This window comes from Accipiter gentilis, chromosome 9, assembly GCF_929443795.1.
Source record: "Accipiter gentilis chromosome 9, bAccGen1.1, whole genome shotgun sequence".
Lineage (NCBI taxonomy): Eukaryota > Metazoa > Chordata > Aves > Accipitriformes > Accipitridae > Astur > Astur gentilis.
In genome coordinates, this window is record NC_064888.1 from 1,819,193 (window position 1) to 1,840,635 (window position 21,443).

General features: G+C 61.2%; 1 protein-coding gene across 1 annotated transcript; it reads left to right on the forward strand.

Annotated features, from left to right (window-relative positions):
- The first annotated feature begins 422 nt into the window (after window positions 1–422).
- Window positions 423–20,905, forward strand: LOC126042874 (maestro heat-like repeat-containing protein family member 2B). Its single transcript, XM_049810607.1, has 33 exons — window positions 423–551; window positions 2,335–2,500; window positions 2,888–2,986; window positions 3,548–3,699; window positions 4,033–4,176; window positions 4,698–4,790; window positions 5,285–5,354; window positions 5,466–5,579; window positions 6,043–6,116; window positions 6,441–6,560; window positions 7,576–7,683; window positions 7,877–8,033; window positions 8,295–8,455; window positions 8,727–8,868; window positions 9,557–9,609; window positions 10,049–10,156; window positions 10,405–10,524; window positions 10,726–10,848; window positions 11,687–11,848; window positions 12,076–12,198; window positions 12,519–12,586; window positions 12,932–13,067; window positions 13,173–13,268; window positions 13,720–13,824; window positions 14,050–14,173; window positions 14,901–15,007; window positions 15,449–15,601; window positions 16,715–16,860; window positions 17,107–17,269; window positions 17,564–17,757; window positions 18,372–18,509; window positions 18,694–18,805; window positions 20,855–20,905. The coding sequence occupies exons 1-33, from the start codon at window positions 537–539 to the stop codon at window positions 20,903–20,905; spliced, it is 3,897 nt and encodes a 1,298-aa protein (XP_049666564.1). The 5' UTR covers window positions 423–536.
- Window positions 20,906–21,443: the final 538 nt, after the last annotated feature.

Consider the following 21,443-nt stretch of genomic DNA (forward strand, 5'->3'; position numbering starts at 1 on the left):
CTGGCCACCCGTCCTGCCTACACGGTGCTCTCGCTTTGACCTAATGGTGCTGCTCCTAGCATACACCAGGCCTTAGCAGGAGCTGGGTTAGCCAAAATCTAGGCAGGGCTTTAGTGAACAGTCACACCCTTCCTTGTCCGGCACTTTCCCCCTGACCTCCGCCGTCCCCCGTTTTCGGGAGTGACCGCCCAGGCTCCCACGTGGCCTTCTGGCCCGGTGGAGTCGATCTCCCTCTCTGACTGTCTGCTAGTGTCAGAGGCGCCACGGAAGAGCCTGCTGTTCCCCGTGGCTGTCCTGACCCATGCCTGCAAGTCGTCCCTCTTGCCTGTGTCACGCAGATGATTTGGAGGGCAGCAGGTCTCTGTCGTGGCTCCCTGGGAACAAGGGCAAAGCAAGTCCCATCACTCCCCTTTGTGGTCTGTCCCCAGGGTGACCGAGTGGAGACGTACCGGGAGCTGGAGAGCGTCCTGTGGGGAGGTGACGGCTGTTTGACGAGTGGCGTTGTGAACCGCCTGATAGCAGAGGCGTTGAGTGACATGCGAGCAGCCCAGGTGAGCTTGTTCTCTTTCAAGGCCACCCAAGCAGCCTGCCTCTGCCCCTGGTTTTGGGGGAAATACAGAGTGGCGCAGAGATGTTCCTCGGTTGTTCAGACCCAGCAGAGGTCCTAAGGGAGAGGCTCTGGGGGCTCGTCATGGCAGGGAATTTGGAGAGGGGAGTGTTGTGTTAAAGGGTAAAGACTTTAGGCAGAAAATAAACCCCCTTGCGTTCCAGCTTGTCCTTAGATGTCAGAGGGGCTGGGGGCGGCTAGGCTTAGGTTCTGGGTGATGCCCAATTCAGCACCGTAAGTCCGGTCGCGTTCAGTATGTTGAACCATCACAATTACGGTCGCAGAAATAGCGCACTGTACTTTCAGTTTAGTCGCGTTCAAGGAACTATCACAGCCAGACTTAAGGAGCTTGGTTGCGTTCAATGAACTATCATGGCTAGATTTTAACGAATAGTACAGTTTATTACAGCAACAGGAGTACGGGTTCTTTTGGATTGCCGATGATAAATACACTGTCTGCAAGGCACGTGCAAATAATAATACAGTCGACTACAAGCGCATTGAAGTCTGGAAGAAAAAGAGCTCTAAAGAATTCTAAGTTTCCCGGGAAAGCACTCGCTACAGCCGAGTGTTCGAATCTCACCCAAGAGGTGTCCCTCTGGGGGAAAGAGAGGTTCAGCCTGTCAGCTGACCCCAGAAGGCAGTGATGTCCTCCCAACTTGTCCACGACAGTATCTTCCCTAATAGTCCCCCTCTCTTTGGGCCTTTTTATACGATTTTCCTATTTAGGTGGAGCTCGAGCGACTCTAGTCATGCATGCCTTTACTTTGATTGGTATTAAGTTCTCTCGCTTTGCTTTTAAAAGGACATGCTAGAAAAAAATTCAGAGCGCAGGCTCAGTGAGGGGTGGTTGCACTCTGGAGGCGGGTAGCTTTTGGGATGGAGGTGTGTTTTGGTATTATAATGGGCAAAGTTCACCCAGAGGACGTGATTCTGCGTGTCAGTACCCCAGGACAGGGCACTTAGGAGATAAATCAGAAGTAGGGCGGTAGGTCGACAGAACCCCCATGATTTTACCTCCTTGCTTCCGTGGATTCAATGCAGGGACCTACCGTTCCTATCGTTCCAGTTCCCTATCCCTGCGATAATATCACAGAGACTGGCCGTGGCGTCTCCGCTCCGCTCCACCCTCCGTGTTACTTCTCTTAGGGTCAGCACACCAAACCCCCTTGGTGTTGCTAACATCTAAGGTTGCAGGTTACGTTGCACAGAGAATTACTAGGGAACCAATTCCTCGCGTGTCCACTGCATTCCACCCTGGAGGTTTTGCCTTCCCTCAAGGGGGCGCGGGGAACATAGTGATAAGTCACTTCTAGCAATCACTCCACAGGGAGGCAGGGAACTGTGCAGAGAAGCAGACTCGGGGCTGTTTCTAACTGAGCGACAGCTGGGTTCAAGCTCAACACTGTTTGTCCTGCTCTGAGGAAGAGCTGTGGCAACCCACCAGCCCCACGGAGAGGTCCCAGGGGGGCCCTGAGCCTGCGGCAGTTTGTTCCTGGCACCTGCACGGAGAGGGAGGGGGGGCAGCAGCACAGGGCTGTTCTGGGGAAAAGCCTCCCTCATCTCGCCAGGGAACTGCCCGCCTATCCCAGGGTACGAGAGGCAGCAGCCGCTCGGCCCCGAGCACAGCTGTCCCGAGGGGTCTTGCAGAGGAGATGGGGTCATTCAGCCTGCCCTAGTGCCTCAGCCTTTTTCTCCGGAGTGTTTAACCTGTGGCGCTTTTGCAGGGTGTGACAGGTGACGTGAAGATGGCCGCTAGTGACGTCCTGGTAGCTCTGGCCCGCTCCCACTTCCACTTTGTCATGTCCGAGCTCCAGAGCCACCTGAAGGCCATGAGGAAGGTCCCTGATGAGATTGTGCTCCTCACCTTGGGCAAAATGGCCCGCAGATATGGTATGGCACCCTGGGCCTTGGGTAGAGATCTGTGATAACAAGGAGAAGGGATCCTCGCCCTCCCTAAATGCCCTGTGTTGAACTGGGGGGCTACGGAGTTGCCGTGCCTCCTTGTTCCGTGCCAGGGCCAGTCGGCAGCTCTGCCTTATCAGCCCGATGCCAGTTCCCAAAGGGTGGGAACCTGTTGGAGACAAACCCGCGGGGTCTTGGCCCTGCACCGTCCTCCCCATTTCCCCAGAGGGCTTCCCCCCTGGGGAAGGCAGCCCGTCCCACGCCCTCCGGCACGTCCTGCGTGGCCCAGCAGCCCCAGCCCTGGCAGGGATGGCCCCCAGTCTCCCGTGTCTCTCACCGACCCTCTCGGTCCCTCTGTCCCTGCCTCCTCTGCAGCCCTGCGGTGCATCCCCTTTGTGGGAATGACGCTGCTCGCCCTGCGCACCGTGCTGACCCAGGTGGGGAGCGGCGAGGTCCTGCATGCCGTCTGCAGTGGTGAGTGTCGGCTCCTTGGCTGGGGTCCTAGGGGCAGGGGCGGCCTTCGATGCCTCCATGTGATCTCAGAGGGAACGTGGTGGCTGTGAGCCCGCGGCAGTCCCAAACTGCAGCGAGTGTGTAGGAGGAGCGGGGGAAGGCCAGGAGGTTTCTGTGGGCAGGACGCGGCAGCGCTGCACGGAGAAACTCCTGGGTCCCTTCCCACGGTTTCTGTTCCCCCGCTTCCCTCTGGGATTAAACTCCCTGCTCTGAAAGGGCGAGTATGAGGGAAGGGAAGGGAAAAGGGAAGGGAAAGGGAAGGGAAGGGTGTGCAGTGAGAAATGCTGAAGGGGAACGGGCTGTTGAGGAGGAGAAGGTGCGATGGGAGTGAGGAGGAGAGAAACGGTGGGGCGTTTGAATCCAGGCACCTCAAGAGCACAGATTGCCCTCGGATCCAGATCTAGTCTTGGGCTGAGCCCTGCCGAGCCTGGGACTGTCCTTAAAGCAGGCTTGGGCGTGAATGCAAGGTACCGTCCCTGCTGCAGACTCTCACATGCTCCCTTTTCCTTCGTCCTGGTGCAGTCCTGGAGCAATGGTCGCAAGGAGTCGGTACATACCTCTGCAGCTGGGAGCAATGCCCCTTCCCTCGCAAGGGGGCGGCACAGTTCTGTGAAGCCATTTACCCGGTCTTCCGCTATGTGGTGGCAAATTGGCTGGACTGCAAGGAGGAAGAGGTGAGAAGTGCTGCTTTCCACGCCCGGGGCTGCAGCAGGGATGTCCGTGGCGCTGGGTCCGTCTGTGCCCAGTGGGGTGCGAGCAGAGGGCCGAGGGGAGGGGGGCTTCCCGACGGGAAGCAGCCGAGCCTTGGGGCCTTTCTGCAGGGAGGGCTGGGGTAGCAGGGTGGGGTGGGGAAGTGCTCTCTCTCCTCTGGAGCGAGCCCTTCTTCTGCAGGGCAGAAGGGAAAGGGAAACCCCTCCCAGTGGGAAGGGCAGACCGGTGTCCAGGGGGTGCTGAGCACTAGGCAGACCTTCAGCCCTCCAAGCGGAGCCTCTCCCTTCCCTCTTCAGGACAAGCAGGCTGTCCTCGGGGCAGTGGCTGCCATGCTGGGGGTCCTTCTGCATGAGGAGCAGCACCGAGAGCATACCTGGGAGCAGCTCCTCTGGCTCCTGCAGCAATACCAGGAGGTCCGAGACACCTCCCGGCTCACCAAGGTGAGATGTTGCGCAGGGCCCGGCGTGCGTGGCTGCTGGGTGGGTCTGTGCGAGTGCTAAGAGGCAGTGGGGAGCTGTGGGGTGCCAGGAGGAGGTGGGAAGCCCTCAGAGAAGGAACAGGAAGAGCAGAGGAGGCGAGGGGTTTTCTGGGCTCTTTGGGCAGAAAAGGAGAAACCGGGGGCAGGGCGGGAGGGAGGCAAGAGTCCCTGGGGCTCACCTGCTCAGGAAGGGAGGCATTGCCAGCTCCCTGGGGCTCTGCGTGCAGGAAGAGCTTTGCCCGAATGCCCAGGGCCATGTCCAGTCCCATGCGGCGACTGGCGAGGTCTGATGAGTGGGAAACTGAGTTGTCGAGCCCGGGCTCCGTTCCGAGGAAAGAGACCCTCTTGATGCTGCTCTGCTCATCGGGCTTTTCCCTGGGAGCTGATGTGAGGGGCTCCCCTTATCCCAGGTGTGCTGGGTTTCTCCCTTCCCAAGTGCCTTTAGGTGGCTTTAGCCTCCTCTTCCCCCCCGTTCTCTTGTAGAGCCTCAGCTATGTCCTGGAGATACTGGAGGGAGTTCAGACCCCAATGCCGCAGGGCACGGCTCTTGCCATCAGCACCGCTGTGCACCGCCAGGTAAGGGGAGCCCTGCACCCTGCCGCAAGCCTGAGGCCTGCACCCGTGATTGCCACGGAGGGGAGAGACCTGCCGGCTGGCAGGGCAGAGCAGGGCGTTCCTCCACTGGGACCTTCCTGCAGGCCTGGAGCACGCCAGGACTTCGATCCGGGTGCCATCTTAAGGCTGCAGGAGGCCTGATCCTGGCTGTTTCGAACGGGCCTGAGGGGCAGCCCGGTTGCCACAGCCATTTCCCTCTCGGCCAAGTCGCAGGAGGACTCTGGAGCGCCAGCACCCTGAGGGCAGCCTTTCAGCGCTGCTCAGCCTCAGCTCCTGGGCAGCCTGGGCTGCCGCAAACCTCTGTGTGTGCCCGGGGCCACCGTGGGGTGGGCTGGGTTTCAGCTGTGGGTCCCATGCCCAGAGTGCCCAGGGAGAGGAGAACGGAGAGCGCCGTTTCTTTTCAGTCCCTCTCGGCACTGACGCCACTTTCTCTAAAATGGACCTTGTTCCCACAGCTCTCTGACGTGACCGAGGAGCCTGGCCCGGCCCAGAAGGCAGTGCTGTCCCGCTGCATCATGCTGCAGGGTAAGGAGAGGAGACTGGGCGATGGCCCGCCGTGCCGTGGCAGCTCTCTCCCTGTCCTTGGCTGTTGGGGACAGCTGCCTGCTGATGCAGAATGCGATTTCTTCCCCGCAGCACGAATGCGCCCCGAGGAGACAGGCGTGTTTCTGCACTCCCAGCTGAGCGGTGGGAGTGAGGCCGGTCGCGTGGCAGCCCTGGGCCTGCTGGGAGTGCTGGCCCGCGCTGACGGTCAGTGCCACAGACCAGGGACGCAAGGCAGGGGTTGGGGCTGCTGGGCTGACAGCAGGAATGGGCCGAAAGTGGTGCACCTGCACCCAAAGGGAGCTGCGAAGAGCGGGTCCCCAGCCGAGCTGATGGCCCTGCAACAGGGCTGTCCCCCGGCACTTAGAAATGCCGGCACACCAGGGACGACGCTCCAAGCTCTGTAACACGGGCAGGCTGGTGGGCGGGCAGGTGGGCTGCTTTGCACAGGAGCTGCTCGTACCCGTGCTGTTTCTCTTGTTCTCTGTGTTGCCGTAGGCTTCGGTCCCTGTAAAATAGCCGTGCCTCTGGAAGCGGGGTTGCTCCGGCTACGCCGCTGCCTCCCGTGCAGCCAGTCAGGCCCCGCTCTTCTGTCCCATTGGAAGCTTCAGGGGATCCCTTCTGCCACTGGGGCTCTGCCTCAATGCACACCTCTCCGTATCTCTTCCAGCACCTGCGGCGAGAGAGAAGCTGCCCCAGCTGGTGGAGGCCATGCGCCCCTTGTGCAGTGACCCCAGTGCCCAGGTGAACTGGTTTGGGAAGGGAGGGTGCCGCCAGGGGAGGCAGAGAAACCCTTTCCCTTGGGACAGAGCCAGGGGGCCTGGGGAAGTGCTGGCGCGTTGCCCAGGTGGTGGCTGATGGCTCGTCCCTGGGGAGAGCTGGCCGGGCAGAGCGGGGAGGTCTCTGCGCTCTGTGGGGCAAATGCCCGTCCAGCCTGGTGCTGAAGCCCAGCCCTGACACCAGGAGCGAAAGCTTCTGCCGTGGCCTTGCCACCTCTCTGCGAGCCACAAAGGCGCAAACCCTTTGGGTTTTGAACAGGAGGGTCATAACCACACTCTCCCCTGGCAGGTGCGGAGGGCAGTTCTGGAGTTCAGCAGGGAGCTGCTCAGCTCCGGATCCCAGAGCTGCTGGCCATGGGATGTGGTGGGGCACATCTTCAGCGAGTTCAGCCGGACCTCGGGCAGACTGGTAAGGGCGGAGCAGGACACCCAGGGCTGGTTTTTTTGACCAGCGCCTGGACCGTGCTGAGAGCTCCTGCCGGCGGCCTTGGCCTTGGCGAGCTCCATGCTGCAGAGCCATCGGCACTGGCGCTGCCGTCAGAGCCGCTTCCGAATGGCCGTTCCTCGTGGGCGTCTGTGCCGATGTTGGTGGAGATGTCGGTGGATGATGTGGGTTTACACCTCGGCATGCCACCCGGCACTGTGGTGCCGAGCTGCGCCCACAGGCGCCTTCGGCAAAGCCGCCTTGCAAAGGGAGGGTCTTGTAGGGGCAGGACATCTTCCATCCTTAAATGCTGCTGGACGGTGAGCAAAACACAGCCAGTGCAGACAGGTGGGCCTGGCTAGAGGAGCTTTCTGTGGTGTTCTCGTGCTCTGGCCCTCCAAAGCACAGCCGGCCCATCCAGTAACAGTCTGGGGGCCCACATCCCTTCTGGCAAGGGGACGGGCCGTTTGGCAGTCCCTGCGGTGAGCATTTCCCAGCATTCAGCTGGGTGCCCAGGAGGTGAAAGCTGGGGATGGCCGAGCCTCCCGCTGACTCGCCGAGGACGTTCCCTCTGGCCGCACCTTCCCTGTAGCTGGGAGATCCATGTGCGTCGCTCTGAGGCTCGGGGAGGCTCTGCTTTGGGAGCAGGGCAAAGGAAAGGGCTTCCGGGTGCTCCTCCACATCCGTCGTCGGGCTGCGTGTGCTGCCTCCAGGGCTGGCATTGAGCACAGCCTTGCTGAAGGGCACATTCCTCAGGTCTGCTTTGGTGGCACGACAGCAGCATTTGGGCCCCAGGGGACCGAGCAGACAAGCAGCGGCACTGTCTGCTCCCAGGCTTCCCAGTCCTTCCCAGGGTCTGGGACCCGGTCCTCGAGCTGGGTCCGTCTGGCCGTCGGGAGGGAGGCAGGCACAGGAGCAAGAGGAGCACTGGTGAGGCGTGCCTGAGCCTCATCAGTTGGGAGCTGAGGGTAACTGGGGGTTTGCCAACTCTGTCTTACAGGTGGCAGGAGGCCTTTTTGCCTGGGAAAACCCAGAGGATGGAGCAATTCGAGCCCTGTGCCTGGACATCGTGGGCTCACTGGACGTCACTCTGAGAGGGATGACCAAAGTAAGTTGCCCTCTGTCCTGCTGCTGTGGCCACTTCTTGCCTTCAGGACATTTTTCCGTGTGCTCCCCCATGCCCTGAACCTGTCCCCTCCTGCGCTGAAGCGCACCAGGCTCGGGGAAATGCAGACCATCCTTTTCGTCTTGGCGCTGAGCGGAAATGCCAGTGTGGCGAATTGCCCGGTTCTTCTCTGCAGCTCCTGTGGCCGAGGCTGCTGCAGTACGTGGTGCCAGCCCAGTACAGCGGCATGCTGATCCCGCTCTCCCGCTGTCTCCGAGCCCTGGTTGAGAGACGGGAGAGAGCGGGGTGCGAGGAGGAGGAGGAGCCAGATGCCACGGACTCCCAGGAGCAAGGTAGGAGCCCCAGCGAGTGCTGCTGCTGGGTTTGGCCAGGGGTCAGGCCAGCCCGCGTCTCCCTGCGCCCCACCAGCCCTGAGCAGGAGCCCAGGAAAAGCAAAGGGCAGAGACAGGCTCTGCTGCTGGGCACGAGGGGCTCTGCCCTGCGTGGCCCCGTGCCCGGCGCAGAGGCCTGGCTCTCCTGCTCGCAGCGCTCTCCTGGTGAGCCGGGGCTCGCTCCTGGCCGTGCTGGAGCTGCCTTCATCTCCTGCTGGGCAGCCCTGGGGAGCCCCCCAGCCAGCGCTATTGCAGCGCAGCTGCTCTCAGCCCTCCGCCCTGTGTGGGGCTATCGGAGGCGTGAGGCTCGTCGGCTCACCCAGCCTTTCTGCCTCCCCACAGCCCGGCTGCCGGCTCCCCAGGCCCTGCTGGCTCGACTGCTGGTGAGTAGCGGGGCCCTGGGGAAAGAGCTTTTCTGGCCAGGGGTGGTGGGAGATCCCGGGGTAGAGATGCTGTTGAGGCCAGCGCTGGGAGCCCCCAAGGAGGAGGCAGCATGCCCGAGCCCATCAGGGATCCCGCTCCGTTCTCAGGGCTGGCAGCACCCTGGGTGAAGCCATCGGCTGCCTGCTGCCAGCCAAGCGGCACCGAGCTCCCTCCTGGGAGAAGCTGTGGCTCTGGCGGCAGGAGTGACCCTTCTCTCCTGCCCTCCTCTAGGTGGTGGCGGCAGCTCCTTACCCGAGCCGCGAACGCGCGGTTGCTGCCTTGCAGCTGCTGCAGGCCCTCCACGGCAGGATCCACAGAGGCTTGGGGGCGGCGTGGGCGACCGAGATCCCCCTCCTGCTGCAGTACCTGGAAGGTAAAGTGCAGGTGGGAGGGAGAGGCTGGAGGGGAGGGAGGGGGGCAGGAAAACGCAGCTGCCCCGGCGCGACGGAGGGGAATTGTCCCCAGTTCCCCAGCCCTTGCTCCGCTGCCTTTCCCCTTCCAGGGAGCCGGTGCTGAGGCTGGGGGCAGCTGTCCCCTGGCATCAGTTCAGCCCAGGGGATGGGCAGGGCCGTTGATGTCCCCTCGGAGGGCAGGTCTTGGCATCACCCAAGGATGGTGTCTGGGAGAGGGACGGGACTGGTGCTCCTGGAGGGGGTGCAGCCCTCGGCTGTGGAGGACCAAGTCCCCAGGCCAGGCGAGGTTTGCCGCAGCTGTCCCCGGCAGTAGCCTGGGAGAAGGGCTGGAAATGGGCAAAAGGCAATGGGTGGTTCGGGAGAAAACGTGTGTTGGGACTGGGTGGTTGGAGTTGTTCTGGGAGCTGCAGTCGCTCCGTGGGGATCTGCTGCGGCCAGTGCGTCCTTCCCCAGATTGAGTCAATGCCTCTGACGACCGCCCCTGGGATCCCTCCTGTGTCTTTGGCCTCGCAAGGGCTTTCGCGTAGGCCCTCTCTAGCCTGATGGCCTGGGACTTTTGGGAGGTCGTACTGCAGAGGAGAGCGCCGGACTCGCCTTTGGTGTGAGCTTAAATAGCTGCGAGAGCTTTTGCTTCCTCTTGCTTCCTAGGCAGAACTGAGAGCTCCCTGGCCTCTGCAGAGTGGGAGCGCCGTGTGCTTAAGGTACAGCGTCCTTGCGGGGGGTCTCACAAATCGAGGGGGGAGAAGAGGGAGCAAAGTTGTGGGAGGAAGCTGGGGGCTGCCTGTGTAGGCACCAGGAGGTGGGGGCACCTCCTGAGCACCCTGCGCCTCCCCCGGCAGTAGGTGCCTGCCCACCCAAGAGGAGCTGCTGCCTGCACACGTGCCACGGCTGATGGCTAACGCCCTCTAACGCTGTGGCACGCGCCTTAGCACTGCCTCCTCCTCTGAGTCCGGCCTGCCGGGGGGTCTCACATGAGGCGTTAGGAGAAGAGGGAAGCTGGTGAAAAGAGGGTTGGGTGGGGTGGGGGAAGAGACTGCCGTTCCCGGCAGCTCTCCCCCGCAGCATCCCGGGACACGTGAGCGTGGAAAGGGCCCTGGCCAAGGTCAGGGGAACACTCGCTTCCTTTCCCGTTCACACCAGTTTCTGCGAGCGTCGCTGGAGCCCGTGGAGGATAAGGCCTGGACCATAGGCCTGAGCCAGGAGCTGAGCCAGCGGCTGGGCAGCTCTGCTGCCGGCTCCTGGGAGAAGGTATGTGTCCTGCCCGGCACTGGGGCTGGAGCTGGCGCTGGTGCTCTGCCCACGCAGCCAGATTTCACTGCTTTCCTTTCCCTCGTCCCCAAAAGGCGTTTCCCCTGGGCTGCCCCAGCGGCTGGCCACAGCCTGGCATCGTGGCTGGCTCTGCCTGCTCCCGGAGGTGGTGGGGTCCATCTGGGGCCAGCCCTCTCCTGACGGGTCAGGCCATGACTGCATCTCGGGCTCGGCTCCTTCTCTTTCAGCTTTTCCTGTACAAGGCTCTTGGGACAGTGCTGGCAGCTTGTCAGGACCTCAGACACGTCCAAGGGCAGGTGCTGAAGTTCCTCCGGGAGACAAACCCTGTGGAGCTGTCTGAGGCCAAGGTGAGGTGATGCTCCTGTCCTGAGCATCCCCTGGATTTTCCTGGGGGAGAGGGAGGGCTGCTGCTGGCCCAGCTCCAGACCTCCTTGCTTTTCCCCGTTGCTGCTGTTTCCTGCTTGCTGCAACGTCCTGCCTGGCCACTGCCGCTGGCCACGGCTGAATGCCTGGACTGGAACCAACTCCCCGTTTCTCCGTGGTTGCAGGGACTGATTTCTGTTGTGTCCCACGCTGCCGAGAGCCACTTCTACCTGATCTTGGACAGGGTGACTCTGTTCTCTGCCGCTTTCACCAGAGACTGGTCCTACCAGGGTTCCACAGGCTGGAAGGTAAAGGAACGAGGGGCTTGCTGGTTGGCTTTCCTTTTTTGGGCTTCTTTCCACTTCTACACCTGCAGCAGCCACCCTGTGGCAGCTGCCTTTAGATTAACTTTCTTGGAAGAGCTACCCGAGACCTGTGTTTCAGAGGGGACATCCTGGTCTTGGGGCCCCTGAGGTGTCTTTGGAGAGGATGGGGTTTGGCACCTGGTGGATCAGAGCCACCCAGCTGGGGCAGCTGCAGCAATTGCTTGCTTGCTTGCTTGCTTGCTTGCTTGCTTGCAGCCACGTTGCCCTGACTTAACTTCAGCAGGAGCTGGTGACAAGGGGGTGGGCACAGTGTGACACTCTGCCCCTTCCTCAAAGCTGAGGGCTGGGAGCAGGAGCCTGGCGAGGTCTCGTTGGCTCTGCTCCCCACCTGGGGGCTGTGGGGAAGCCTTTCTGGGCAGGGCAGGGCCCTGCAGAGAGAGCAGTGCAGCCTGGCCTGGGGAGGGGAGCAGACCGGGCTCATCTGCGCCACTGACCCGCACCGGCTGCACGGCTCTGAGCAGGACCGTGACAGGCTATGTCGGGTACCTGTCCGCAGAAAGGTTCCAGACAGCTCCCCGGCCTCTCGAGTCAGTGGTATAACAGCCAGCAGCGTGTGCGATGCTGGCTGCACCTCCTCCCTCTCCGAGAGAGAGAACTCAAGCTGCGGGGTGGGAACAACTCCCAGCCCCAGCAGCACTGGCAGCTTGGGGAGCTGCTGGGGGAAACAAGGAAGCTGGCGAGGGTGCGGGGCAGGGCCTGCCGCAGGAGCCCGCCACAGGAGTCCCGGGGCTGATGTCTCAGGGCATCTCTGTCGACACAGGTACAGCGGCGGCAGAAGATGGAGAGAACCTGGACCATTCGTGCTGCTCTCATGCGCACCTACAGCGGCATCGCACTGCATGCCCCCAAGGAGCAGCTGCTCACCTGCGTGGATAAAGACATCATGGGCAACATCCTGAGGCTCTCCAGAGATAATGAGAGGGTAGGAGCACAGGGCGCGTAGGGTGGGGATGCCTGGGTGCCCCAGCTCCGGCCCCTCGGGGCTGGGGTGTACCGAGATGGGCGGTCTCTTCCTAAAGACCTCCCAAGGAGGGGTTTGTCCTCAACGTCCAGATGCAAGTTCTCCGTGGGTTCCTCCTGCCCATGCTCCTCTTCCACCTCTCAGCCCTTCAAAGAGTTCAAGGGGTGCTTTGCTCTCTTTGGCCTCAGGACTTGCAGCTCAAGCTCGCCCTGGTGCAGAGCATCGCCGAGGTCAGTTGTGCCATCCAGGCTGTGGGCAACTGCGGCAGCTTTGAGCTCTCCTCAAAGCAGGAGGCGACACGGACCCTGCTGGTGAGTGTCCGTAGCTGGAGCCGTCACACGGGGGAGTTTTGGGCTGCGCCATCAGCCTGGTTTCCCCAGAGGCACGATGGTCTCTCGGCTTCACGCGAGCTCCTGGAGCTGTGTCTGGAGCCGGTGGGGCCCTTGGGTGCTGGTACTGGGTGGCTGTGGCTGAGGAGCAGGGTCCCTCCTGCAGTGCCTTTGGGGTTCCGTGGGGGAGATGGGGCAGCGTCTGCCCAGGCCTGGCAGCAGAGCCTGTCCCCGGGGCGGCGGGAGGGCTGTCCCGTGTCCCTGCCCGCTGCCAACTCTGCACTTGTCTCTGGGACTTGCAGGACTGGATAGAGAGGGAGCCCTGGGACTCCCTGGTGTATGGAGTGTTTCATGCCCTGGAGGAGTTGAGGTGAGGTCTGTTCCCCAGGCTCTGGGCACTCCCAGTGTGCCCCAGCCCAGCTTGAGCATGGGGCCAGGAGCTGCTGGGGCTGTGGAGTGGGGAGGGTGTTCCCCATTCCAGGTGTCTCCCAGAAGAAGGGAGCCCCAGGGGTTCCTTAACCTGGTGGGTGGAGGGGTTGCCTGCTGCCTGGGCGGAGGTAGGAATTGCTGGAGCTGAAGGCAGTGCTCGCTGGCGTGGGCTGGGGGTGTTGGATTTGGGGCCCTCGATTAGGAGGGACCCAGTTGTGGTTTAAGCCACCCTGGAGAGGGTTAGTAAATCCCCTTTCTGTTTTGTCCCCCTTTTTCCTCTGGCCAGCAAGCTGAGGCCACCTCTGAGCGGGAAGGAAAATCGCAACCTGCTGGCAGTGTGCTGCCAGAGTGTTTTGTCCCATCCTTCCGAGGAGCAGATGAAAAAGGGAAGGAAGAGTGTGAGGGCAGCTGTGAACATGGAGGTACCCAGCGGCCAGTGCCTGCCCATCTGTGGGTCAGGATCCCACCTCAGCATGCCCTGGCAGCCCCCATGATGCATAGCCTCAGCTCTCCTTTGCTGCTTTTAGCTTCTGCACAGGAGAGGCATGGAAGATCTGGGCCACCTCATAGAAACCCTTCTGGAGGCTGAGGCGACCTCTGCCTGCTTTCGCAACGTGGTCCACGTGAGTAGCCACGGGGCAACAGGGAAAGCCTTGCCAGGGCAGAGAATCGAGACCTTGGTGGGTGATAGGAGGTGGATACCTTTCCTCCAGACAAATGGGGCTTTGGCTCCTTGCTCTGGGGCTGTGCATCTGGCCGGGGCCGGGGGTCAGGAGCGCCCGGCCACTGCAGCCTCAGGACAGGCAGCAAAGTGGGCCCTGGTGGAGGGAAAGCCAAGAGCCAGCCCTGAGCTGGGCGAGAGCAGCCCTGGGGGGAAGGCCGGAGCAGGGAGACGCCAGCAGGGAAGCAAGACCTGACGCAGGGCAGAGGCGGCTGCAGAGCGCGAGGCGGTGAAGGCTGCAGGGCCGGTTCTTGGTGGGGCGGGGGATGCGCCAGGAAGGGACCAGAGAAGAAGGGAGAGGGATCTTGGGGAGAGAAAGATTCCTGTTGCGAGCGAGATGCCCCCTGCCCCAGGTCCTGAAGGGCTGGCTCACCTCGGCCAAAGAATGGGAGCGGGAGAGAGCCCTGCGGGTTTGCACCCACGTGCTGGCCGCTTGCAAGGAGCGATGTGAGCTCACGGTGAGTAGGGACCCTCCGCGTGCCCTGGTGCCCCATTCCCACCATTCGTGGCCCTGGAAAGGAGCCCTGCCCGGCTGGGTGCTGGCTTTCGGGGCCCCTGGGATTACGGGGCAGCCCTTCTGCCTGCCCTTCTGCCTGGTCGCTGCCCAGGGAGCAGGCTGGGCAGTAGAGGCGAGCGGGCGCTGGGGCTGCCTGCAACCTTTTTCCTGCTGCTGTCCCCTGCAGAGAGGATGTCCCTACAAGCAGTTCGGCTCCCTGGTGGGACTGCTGGGGTCTCTGACCAGCGACTGCCTGGCCACATGCCGCCAGAGGGCATGGGTCTGCCTTGGCTACCTTCTCCAAATGCAAGGTGAGGAGAGCAGGCGCTTCCCAGCCTTGCTCAGCCCGATCCTCCCTCCCTCCCTTCCTGGCCTGGTGCCACCGGGGGCCCGTGGAGGGAAGGGGGAGGCAACGTGCTCGGCTGGTTTTGTGCCCCCACCCTGTTAGCCCTCTGCCCCCCTGCCCATCTCAGGAAGGATCCCTGAGAGAGTGTTGCTGAGTCCCACCTCCCCGGGGCGTGCGTGAGGTTGGGTGGTCAGGGCAGTCTCCCAAGTCATCCCTGGCAGGGAAGAAATCTCCTGTGGAGCACAAGAGAGAAAACCAATTTGCTGCCCAGAGCAAACTGGGCGGGGAGGAGGGATCTGAGCTGCAGGCCCAGAGCGTGCTGCAAAGGGTTGTGTTTGCACCCTTTCCTCTTCAGGCAGCAGGGTCTGCCTGTGCTGAGGAAGTCACAGGGAGGTTTCCTGCCTCCCAGAGATGATGGTGGCCTGTGTGGGAATAGGGGACGCAGCTGCTAGGAGCAGAGGCTGCTGAAACCCTGAAGCCCCAGCAAATGGTTTAAGGAGGAAGAGGGCTCTTTCCAGCCCGGGATTTGTCAGCCATTTATCGGGCTCAGGAAATCCCGCTGCCCCAAGTTCAGGAGGGCCCTGGCTTTCCCTGTGGCCTTCCCTGCCACCACGGGGGTTCTCCTTTACTGGTATCTGGGGCCAGAGGTTGGCTTTCTGTAGACGTGACTCCTGTCCTGCTGTTTGTTCCAGCCAAGAGCATGAAGGTGCCGCAGGCAGATGAGATCCGGTGCCTTTGTGAGGAGCTGAACAGCCCAGACACCGAGACTTTCGCGGAGACCTGTACCCAAATACGAAAGGTAACTGGCCCCGAAACAGTGGGGTGGGGGCCCAGCTCCTGGGCTCCTGCACGTCTCCCTGCTCCCGTCCAGAGTCTCTGTCTCCAGAGCGGGCTGTCCAGGACAGCTGTTGTTAGCAAGCAGCAGGAGGCTTTGAGGCAAGACCGTCCTTTAGGCACGCTGGAGCAGACACCATGATGTGTGCGTTTGCACACGCGTGTGTGTGCGTGACTGCTCTTGTCAGAATACCAATTTGGTATATAAGCAAACAACAAGGGGGTAGGCACTTCCAAATCGGTTAGCTGCACCAGATGTAAACAGCGCTGTAGGCACAGCAGGAGGGTCAAGAGCCTGCTCAACTCCGTGACTGCTCAACTAACAGTCCCGTCGAGTTGCCTTTCCTTTCCGAATCGCTGGGGCAGAGCTGTGATGCGGGCTCTCCTGTTCCTGACTTCTCTCCAGGCCGTTTGCAGATGCATCCCTGCAGCACAGGCTGTGGACTTTCTGACCGCCATCCTGGACAGCTTGCTGCCTGTCAAGCCCCCACGTGCAAGAGCAGTGAGAAAGTGGGCGTTCATCTTCCTGGTGGAATGCAGAAAGGAGATAGTCCAGGAGGTAAGGGAGAGATTTTTTTCCATTAGACTTTGTCTTTTCTCCTGTTGGCTGTTGCACTACACCCTGTGCAGTTGGCACGGGCTCGAGAAATGCCGCCTGTGTGCCGAGCCTACTCAGGGGCTACTGAGGGTCCGAGTCGTGCATTAGCACCCGCTGCTGGCGCCTGCTCCAGCTGGTGACAAGGCTATGGGCACTTCTTGTCCAAAGTCTGCCATTGGTCCGGGTCCTTCCCATGAGTGAGGCACTGGGAGGCACCAGCCTTGCCATTCCTCCCCTTCCTCTGGGGTCACTGTCAGTCCTCCCTGCCCTGGGACCCACCTCACCCTTCTCGTTCTTCACTGGTCCCCAATTCCATCTACTCCGAGCTTTGCTGGGCATGCTAGGTTTTCCACAGGTTGCATAGTTGTTCATTGCTCTCATTGCTTTCCCCGACTGTGGTGTTACCCAGCCTGTGAGGTGCCCTTCCTTTAGCCACTAGTTGCTGCCCATCTGTAGCCTGGGAGCCTCTGGCCTCGTGCTGTGCCTGCCCTTTCAAGGCTCCTGTTCTCCTCCGCTCACGCTCTGCTGCGCTCCACTTGGGCTCTAGGGCCACCAGTGGCTCACGCAGTGCAGGCTAACTCAGTCTCAGGAGGGTAGAGGCGAGGAAAAGCGTCCCTGGAGAACAGGGATCCTCTGGAAGGAGACACGTGCCCTTGCAGGGGCCCTGCAAGGCATCTGCGGGGTCTCAAAGAGCGTGTTTGGTCGTGGTCTTGCATCGCTACAGACACGTGGGGAGAGCTAGCCAAGCGTTGAGCGTGAAGCGGGTCCGTGTCCTCTGTGTGCACACAGGGCACGCAGCTGCTCATAGGGTTGGGCCCAGGCACATGCAGCGGCCGAGGCTGTGCGTGTGAGCGTGTGCCTGCGTGTGCGTGTGTGCATGCAGGTGCACGATTGCCAAGAGCACGCTGGGCTCCAGATGTGAGCCAGGGTCAGGCAGGGTGGAAGGCGTGAGGTTTCGAGCCGGATCTGGACTCTGCGTCAAGGGAGCAGGCATCGCTCGTGTGCCGAATGACTGTGTCCGGGCCCCGCAGGAGGGGGTAAAGGAGCCCTTCTTTCTCCTCTTCTTCCATTCAGGTGCCAAAAATCCTGAACACCCTGTACAGCTACATGCAGCAGAGCACCCACAGGCCCTTCCTGCTCCGTGCAGTGTTTCTCCTCGCCCGCTTTCACCAGGAGCCTGTAATCAGCAGTCTCCTCCAGAAGAGTCTGCTCATGGACAGGTACGGGCACGACCCACCTCCCCACTGTAGTCAAACAGGGACCCTGCAGCTTCCTTGCCCTGGGGGGGTCCAGTTGAGAAGCAGGTCTTTTTTTTCTGCCCGAGCAGTCTGGAGTGTTGCAAGACTGCGTGCTTGTGGCTCTGCTGTGAGTAGGGCGTCGTAAGCCCCATTGCAGGTGAGGAGGTTTGAGGGCACCGCAGGACCGCAAGGATACGGGCTCAGGGGTGAACGTCTCTTCCCTTGCAGTGACACGGTGGAGCTGTGGAGGAGCCTGGGGAGAAGCATCCTTGGGATTCGGATCCTGAGGGGCTTAGTGGAGAAACTAAACAGAGCAGGAAGCGACCGCCTGGGGACGGACTCCTCCACTTGTGAGCGGCACAACCGTCAGACTGCTCTGGAGACTCTGACGGTACGTTCAACGGCAGACACATGTCTGCAGCTTGGCATCTGCTTGCTAACTCACGCTTGGGCGCGAGGGAGTCAGGTGCCCTTTGGGGGTGCCTGTGGAGATTCGCAGGGCGCTGTGCTGGGCCAGCCTCAAGGAGTGTGGGGAGCCAGGCCAGTTTGGTACTCCTGAGCCACAAGGCTGTCACAGAAGTGACAAGTGCGGACAGTGACCCCCCACCCCGGGCAGGCGGGGGAACCAGGCTGGTGGGAAAAGGCCTTCCCTGAACAGGTGGTTCTTGGTCACGTTTCTCTGCAGATCACCCGTGCCATCTCCGAGGTGGTGCTTGCCCTGAGGAGCACGGAGGAGCTCAGGCAACTGCTTCCCCACCTCCTTCCCAGCCTCCTCAGGTGGGCCAGTGAAATGCTGGGTGCAGAGAGGCGGCTTTTGCTCATGAGCAGCTGGAGACAACTGTTCCTCGAGTGCGCGATGCATGTGGAGAAGCCGTGCAGGTGAGGAGCCGAAGGGGCAGATGGAGGGGCTGGCTTCAGTTCCCCGTGCCAAGGCACGTGCCTTTGTGGGGCTGAGGGAGGGCTTCGCCTGCCCCACTTCCCAGATGCGGAAGGCGGTCGTCGTACTTGGTTTTACTTCTGTTCCTTCATGGAGAAACTCCAGCTCCCCCGCAGGAAGGTCTTACGCAGCTCATACTGCGGACGGCCGTCCTCTTGCCTCCTGCATACCCTTGCGTGCACAATAGCATTGCACTCCCTCAACGGACCCCCGCTGGAGCAGTGACTCTTGCGGGCACTGGTGTCATTCTTGGCCAAAGGCTGGTGGGAAGAGGTATGAGGTGTTGGCCTCGGTTGACACCTAGCGTGGAGTCAGTCTAGAGGCGTGGGTTTTCTTCTGCTTCGGTGGGTCTGGGGCATGAAGAAAATGCCAGTGTCGTTAGCTGCAGTCTGGAAGGCTGTGAAGCATCATTCCAGGGGTATTTAGCTCTGCTGCAGATCAGTCTTCCCCTAACCTGCTGCGATTTGAGAGTTCTTGGGGTTTCTGGCGGTGGTGCTATTTGGACTTGTTTTGTTTGATTGGGTTTGCTTATTTTGTGCTTTGTTTCTTTTGCCAGGATTTTCCTTTCAGCTATAGAGTTGGTGCTGGGCAGATGCATGGTGCAGAAATGGACGCGGCTGCTCGTGAATCGGGCAGTGTGGGCTCGCCTGGAAGACCCCCTGGCTCACCCTGAGGGGGTGCGTCTCCTGACCCGGTAAGAGCACCAGGGATGCATCTGGCCAACTCCTGCAGGGCTGTGCCCAGGGAAATGGCCGCTGGACCCTGGAAGCCGTCGGGAGCTGAAGAATAGCGTCTGCGTCGGCGCAAGCGAATTTTGGAGGCCCGGCCTGTGGCCTTCCTGGGTAACTGTGTGTCCCTCGCTTGTGACCCCTGCACAGCATCCTGCTGCACGCTGGGCTCGTCTCCCCCTGTCTGGTGAAGAACCTCTTGCCGTGGCTGGATTCCTGCTCAGTTAAACTGCGGGTGACAGCTACAGCTTGCTTTGCTGAGGTAAGGCAGGAGATGGGGAAGGAAGGGGTGAGAGGGCTTTTACTGAGATACTGGTGCTCGGGATGTCTTTTTCTGTGGGAAGATCCCTGGCGAACGGGTCCCTGGAGCGGGGTGGCCAGGGGAGCACGTGGCCGGGACCAGGTCCCCACGGCGCTGCCTGTGGTGTTGTTCCAGATCTCTCGGGACTGCAGGACGACAGGGACCTCCAAGTGAGGCAGGCACTTAGAGGAATCCCTCCGCAATACCTGGCCCCAGCCAGCACCACGGAGTTAATTAAAGCTCATCAAAAGACACCGAAAGGGGAGCGTATCTGTTCTTTCCCTAATCGCAGCCCGGCGGTCGGTGAGACAACGTGTGGGTGACACCGAGGCTGGGGGCTGCCAGCTGTGGGGCCCCTCTCAGATCTTCCCGGGCTGGGGACAATGGAGTCATGCCGGGACAGACCCCAGAGCAGGGGTCTCCCCGGGGGGTCCTGGGGCCTTGCCGTGCCCTCCCACTGCCCATGGGGATCCGGCAGGGGCCAAGCTGGCCAGTCTTCCTTCGTCCCGCTCTTCAGAGGTGGCGACCTCCTGCGTGCTCTGGGCTGGCACAGCCTTGCCCGTGAGCCAGAGGAAGTTTCCCTCTCCCCAAGCCCAGAGTCCTGCCCCACACACGGCACCCTGGGGCAAAGGGCAGAGGAACCAAGAGGTTCCCCTCCTTCGCAGGGTCCCCAGCGTCATCTGTAGCACCGCGCCTATCCTTTGCGGTGCCCAGAGCCTCACGTTTCGGGCCGAAATCCTCGGGTTTAGGGTCCAAACCCGCCTTTGATGACCCCCAGCCTTTCCTCGGGGCCCACAGCTCCACTCCCAGGCTCTCAGCCCTAAAGGTGGAGTTCGTTGCCTGGCAACCTCCACCCAGCAGTCCCTGGGGAGGCAGTGGGCCCAGGACAGCCAATCGCATTTGAGGAGGCGGGGGCAAGGCATGTGATCGATGGGTAACCCACCAGTCAAGGTTCGAGGCCTGCAGGAAAGGTGGCAAGAGGGGAAAAAGCTGGGCCCCCTGCCGGGAGTGTGCTGGTTGGAGGCGGGGCATGCCAGCTCCACCAATCACAGCTGGCAAGAGCAAAGCACCGGTGACTGATAAGCCGCCTGACCCATCACTGGATGGGAGGAGCAATCTGCTGCAGCCAATCGGAGGAAACATCGCCTCAGGGGAGGGCGGGCAGCACACCGCAGCAGGCGGCCAATCCCAGAGAGCATCACCTCAGGCGCACCTGGGCAGCCTGACCCCTGGGGCCAGTCCGAGGCAGCCCTCAGGGAAGGGCGGGCCCCAAACCAGGGCACAGTGACAGCCGAGGGGACCGATCCGAGGCAGCACCGCCTCAAGGGAGGAGACTGGCAGCCCTCCCCACCTGTGCTGACCCATGTGAGAAGAAGGTGGGCTACGCCGGCGACCAGGCCTGGTGCTGGGGCCAGGAGCTTCCTTTGGGCACCTGCAGATTCAAGGTGCCCCAGCGCCATATTCTAACAGTGAAGACATCTAAACATGTACCTGCTTCTCAAAATAGATGGCATCTAAGTCATAGCCTCATGGGACAATTCAGGGTGGAGGGGAGCTTCAGAGGTCCCTAGTGCAACCTGGGCCTCCAAGCAGGGTCAGCTCTGACATCAGAGCAGGTTGCTCAGCGCATTTCAGCATCCACAGAGTGTGCACACGAGCCAGGCATCTCCGACACCATCAGGGAAGTGGAGGCAGGTCATTTGACCAGTTCCCTGAACAAAGGGAGCTATCGGCATGCCGTGCCTCCTGAGATTCCTAGGAACACCGAAGCTTTTGCTCCAGAGGAGCGTGATCCCTCCTGAGGTGTCCCGGTGTAGCCCCTGCTCCGTGAGGTGCTTTAGGCTGTAAAGAACATCAAAACAACGCCTCTGACGGGGGTAATTTCACCTCCAGGGCCAAAATGCAGAGCAGAGGGAGGGATCTCAGAGCTCCCAGGCTCTCTGCTGCAGGGTTAGGACTTCAGAGGTGTTCCCAAAGTGGATTTGTTTGCATTTTTTTCTTCTCTTCTAGTTCGTGTGCCGGTGCCGGAAAGAAGGCAGCAGAAGCGCACACGAGTTGTAACCCCTTTTTCTTGCCGGCAACGAAGGTGCCTCTCGGCTGGGAGCGTGAGGAGGACCCCGTGTTACAGCTCTTGAGTCCTTATACGCAACCCTGAAACTACTCACGTGTTCCTGTTTACAATTTACACAAACTGTTGGCTTTGGCCATGATATCGCCTGTTACCATTCGCTTTGGAGCGTTTGTACATGCGACCCCGCCCGTGCAAGCATGCTTAATGCATGTTCATTAGCCGAGTTTGCACAATTTTGCTGCCACTTTGCCGCTTTCAGCCAGTTTGGCCTGGTTTCTTCTAGCAGCAAACCCACTTCTACGGAAGAGGTCAGTTGGTCGAGTTCTCTTGCCCATGTCTCGGGAGACATCTTTGTCTTTTGGTATGTTGTTACGTAAGATGCCGCACCCCTCCTTGTGAGCAGGGGGCCGGGACATGCCATAGGCGGCCATACTGCCCCACCCCTCATTGTGAGCTCGGGGCCGGGCCATGCCATAGGCGGCCATACTGCCCCACCCCTCATTGTGATCAGGGGACCGGGACGGGTAT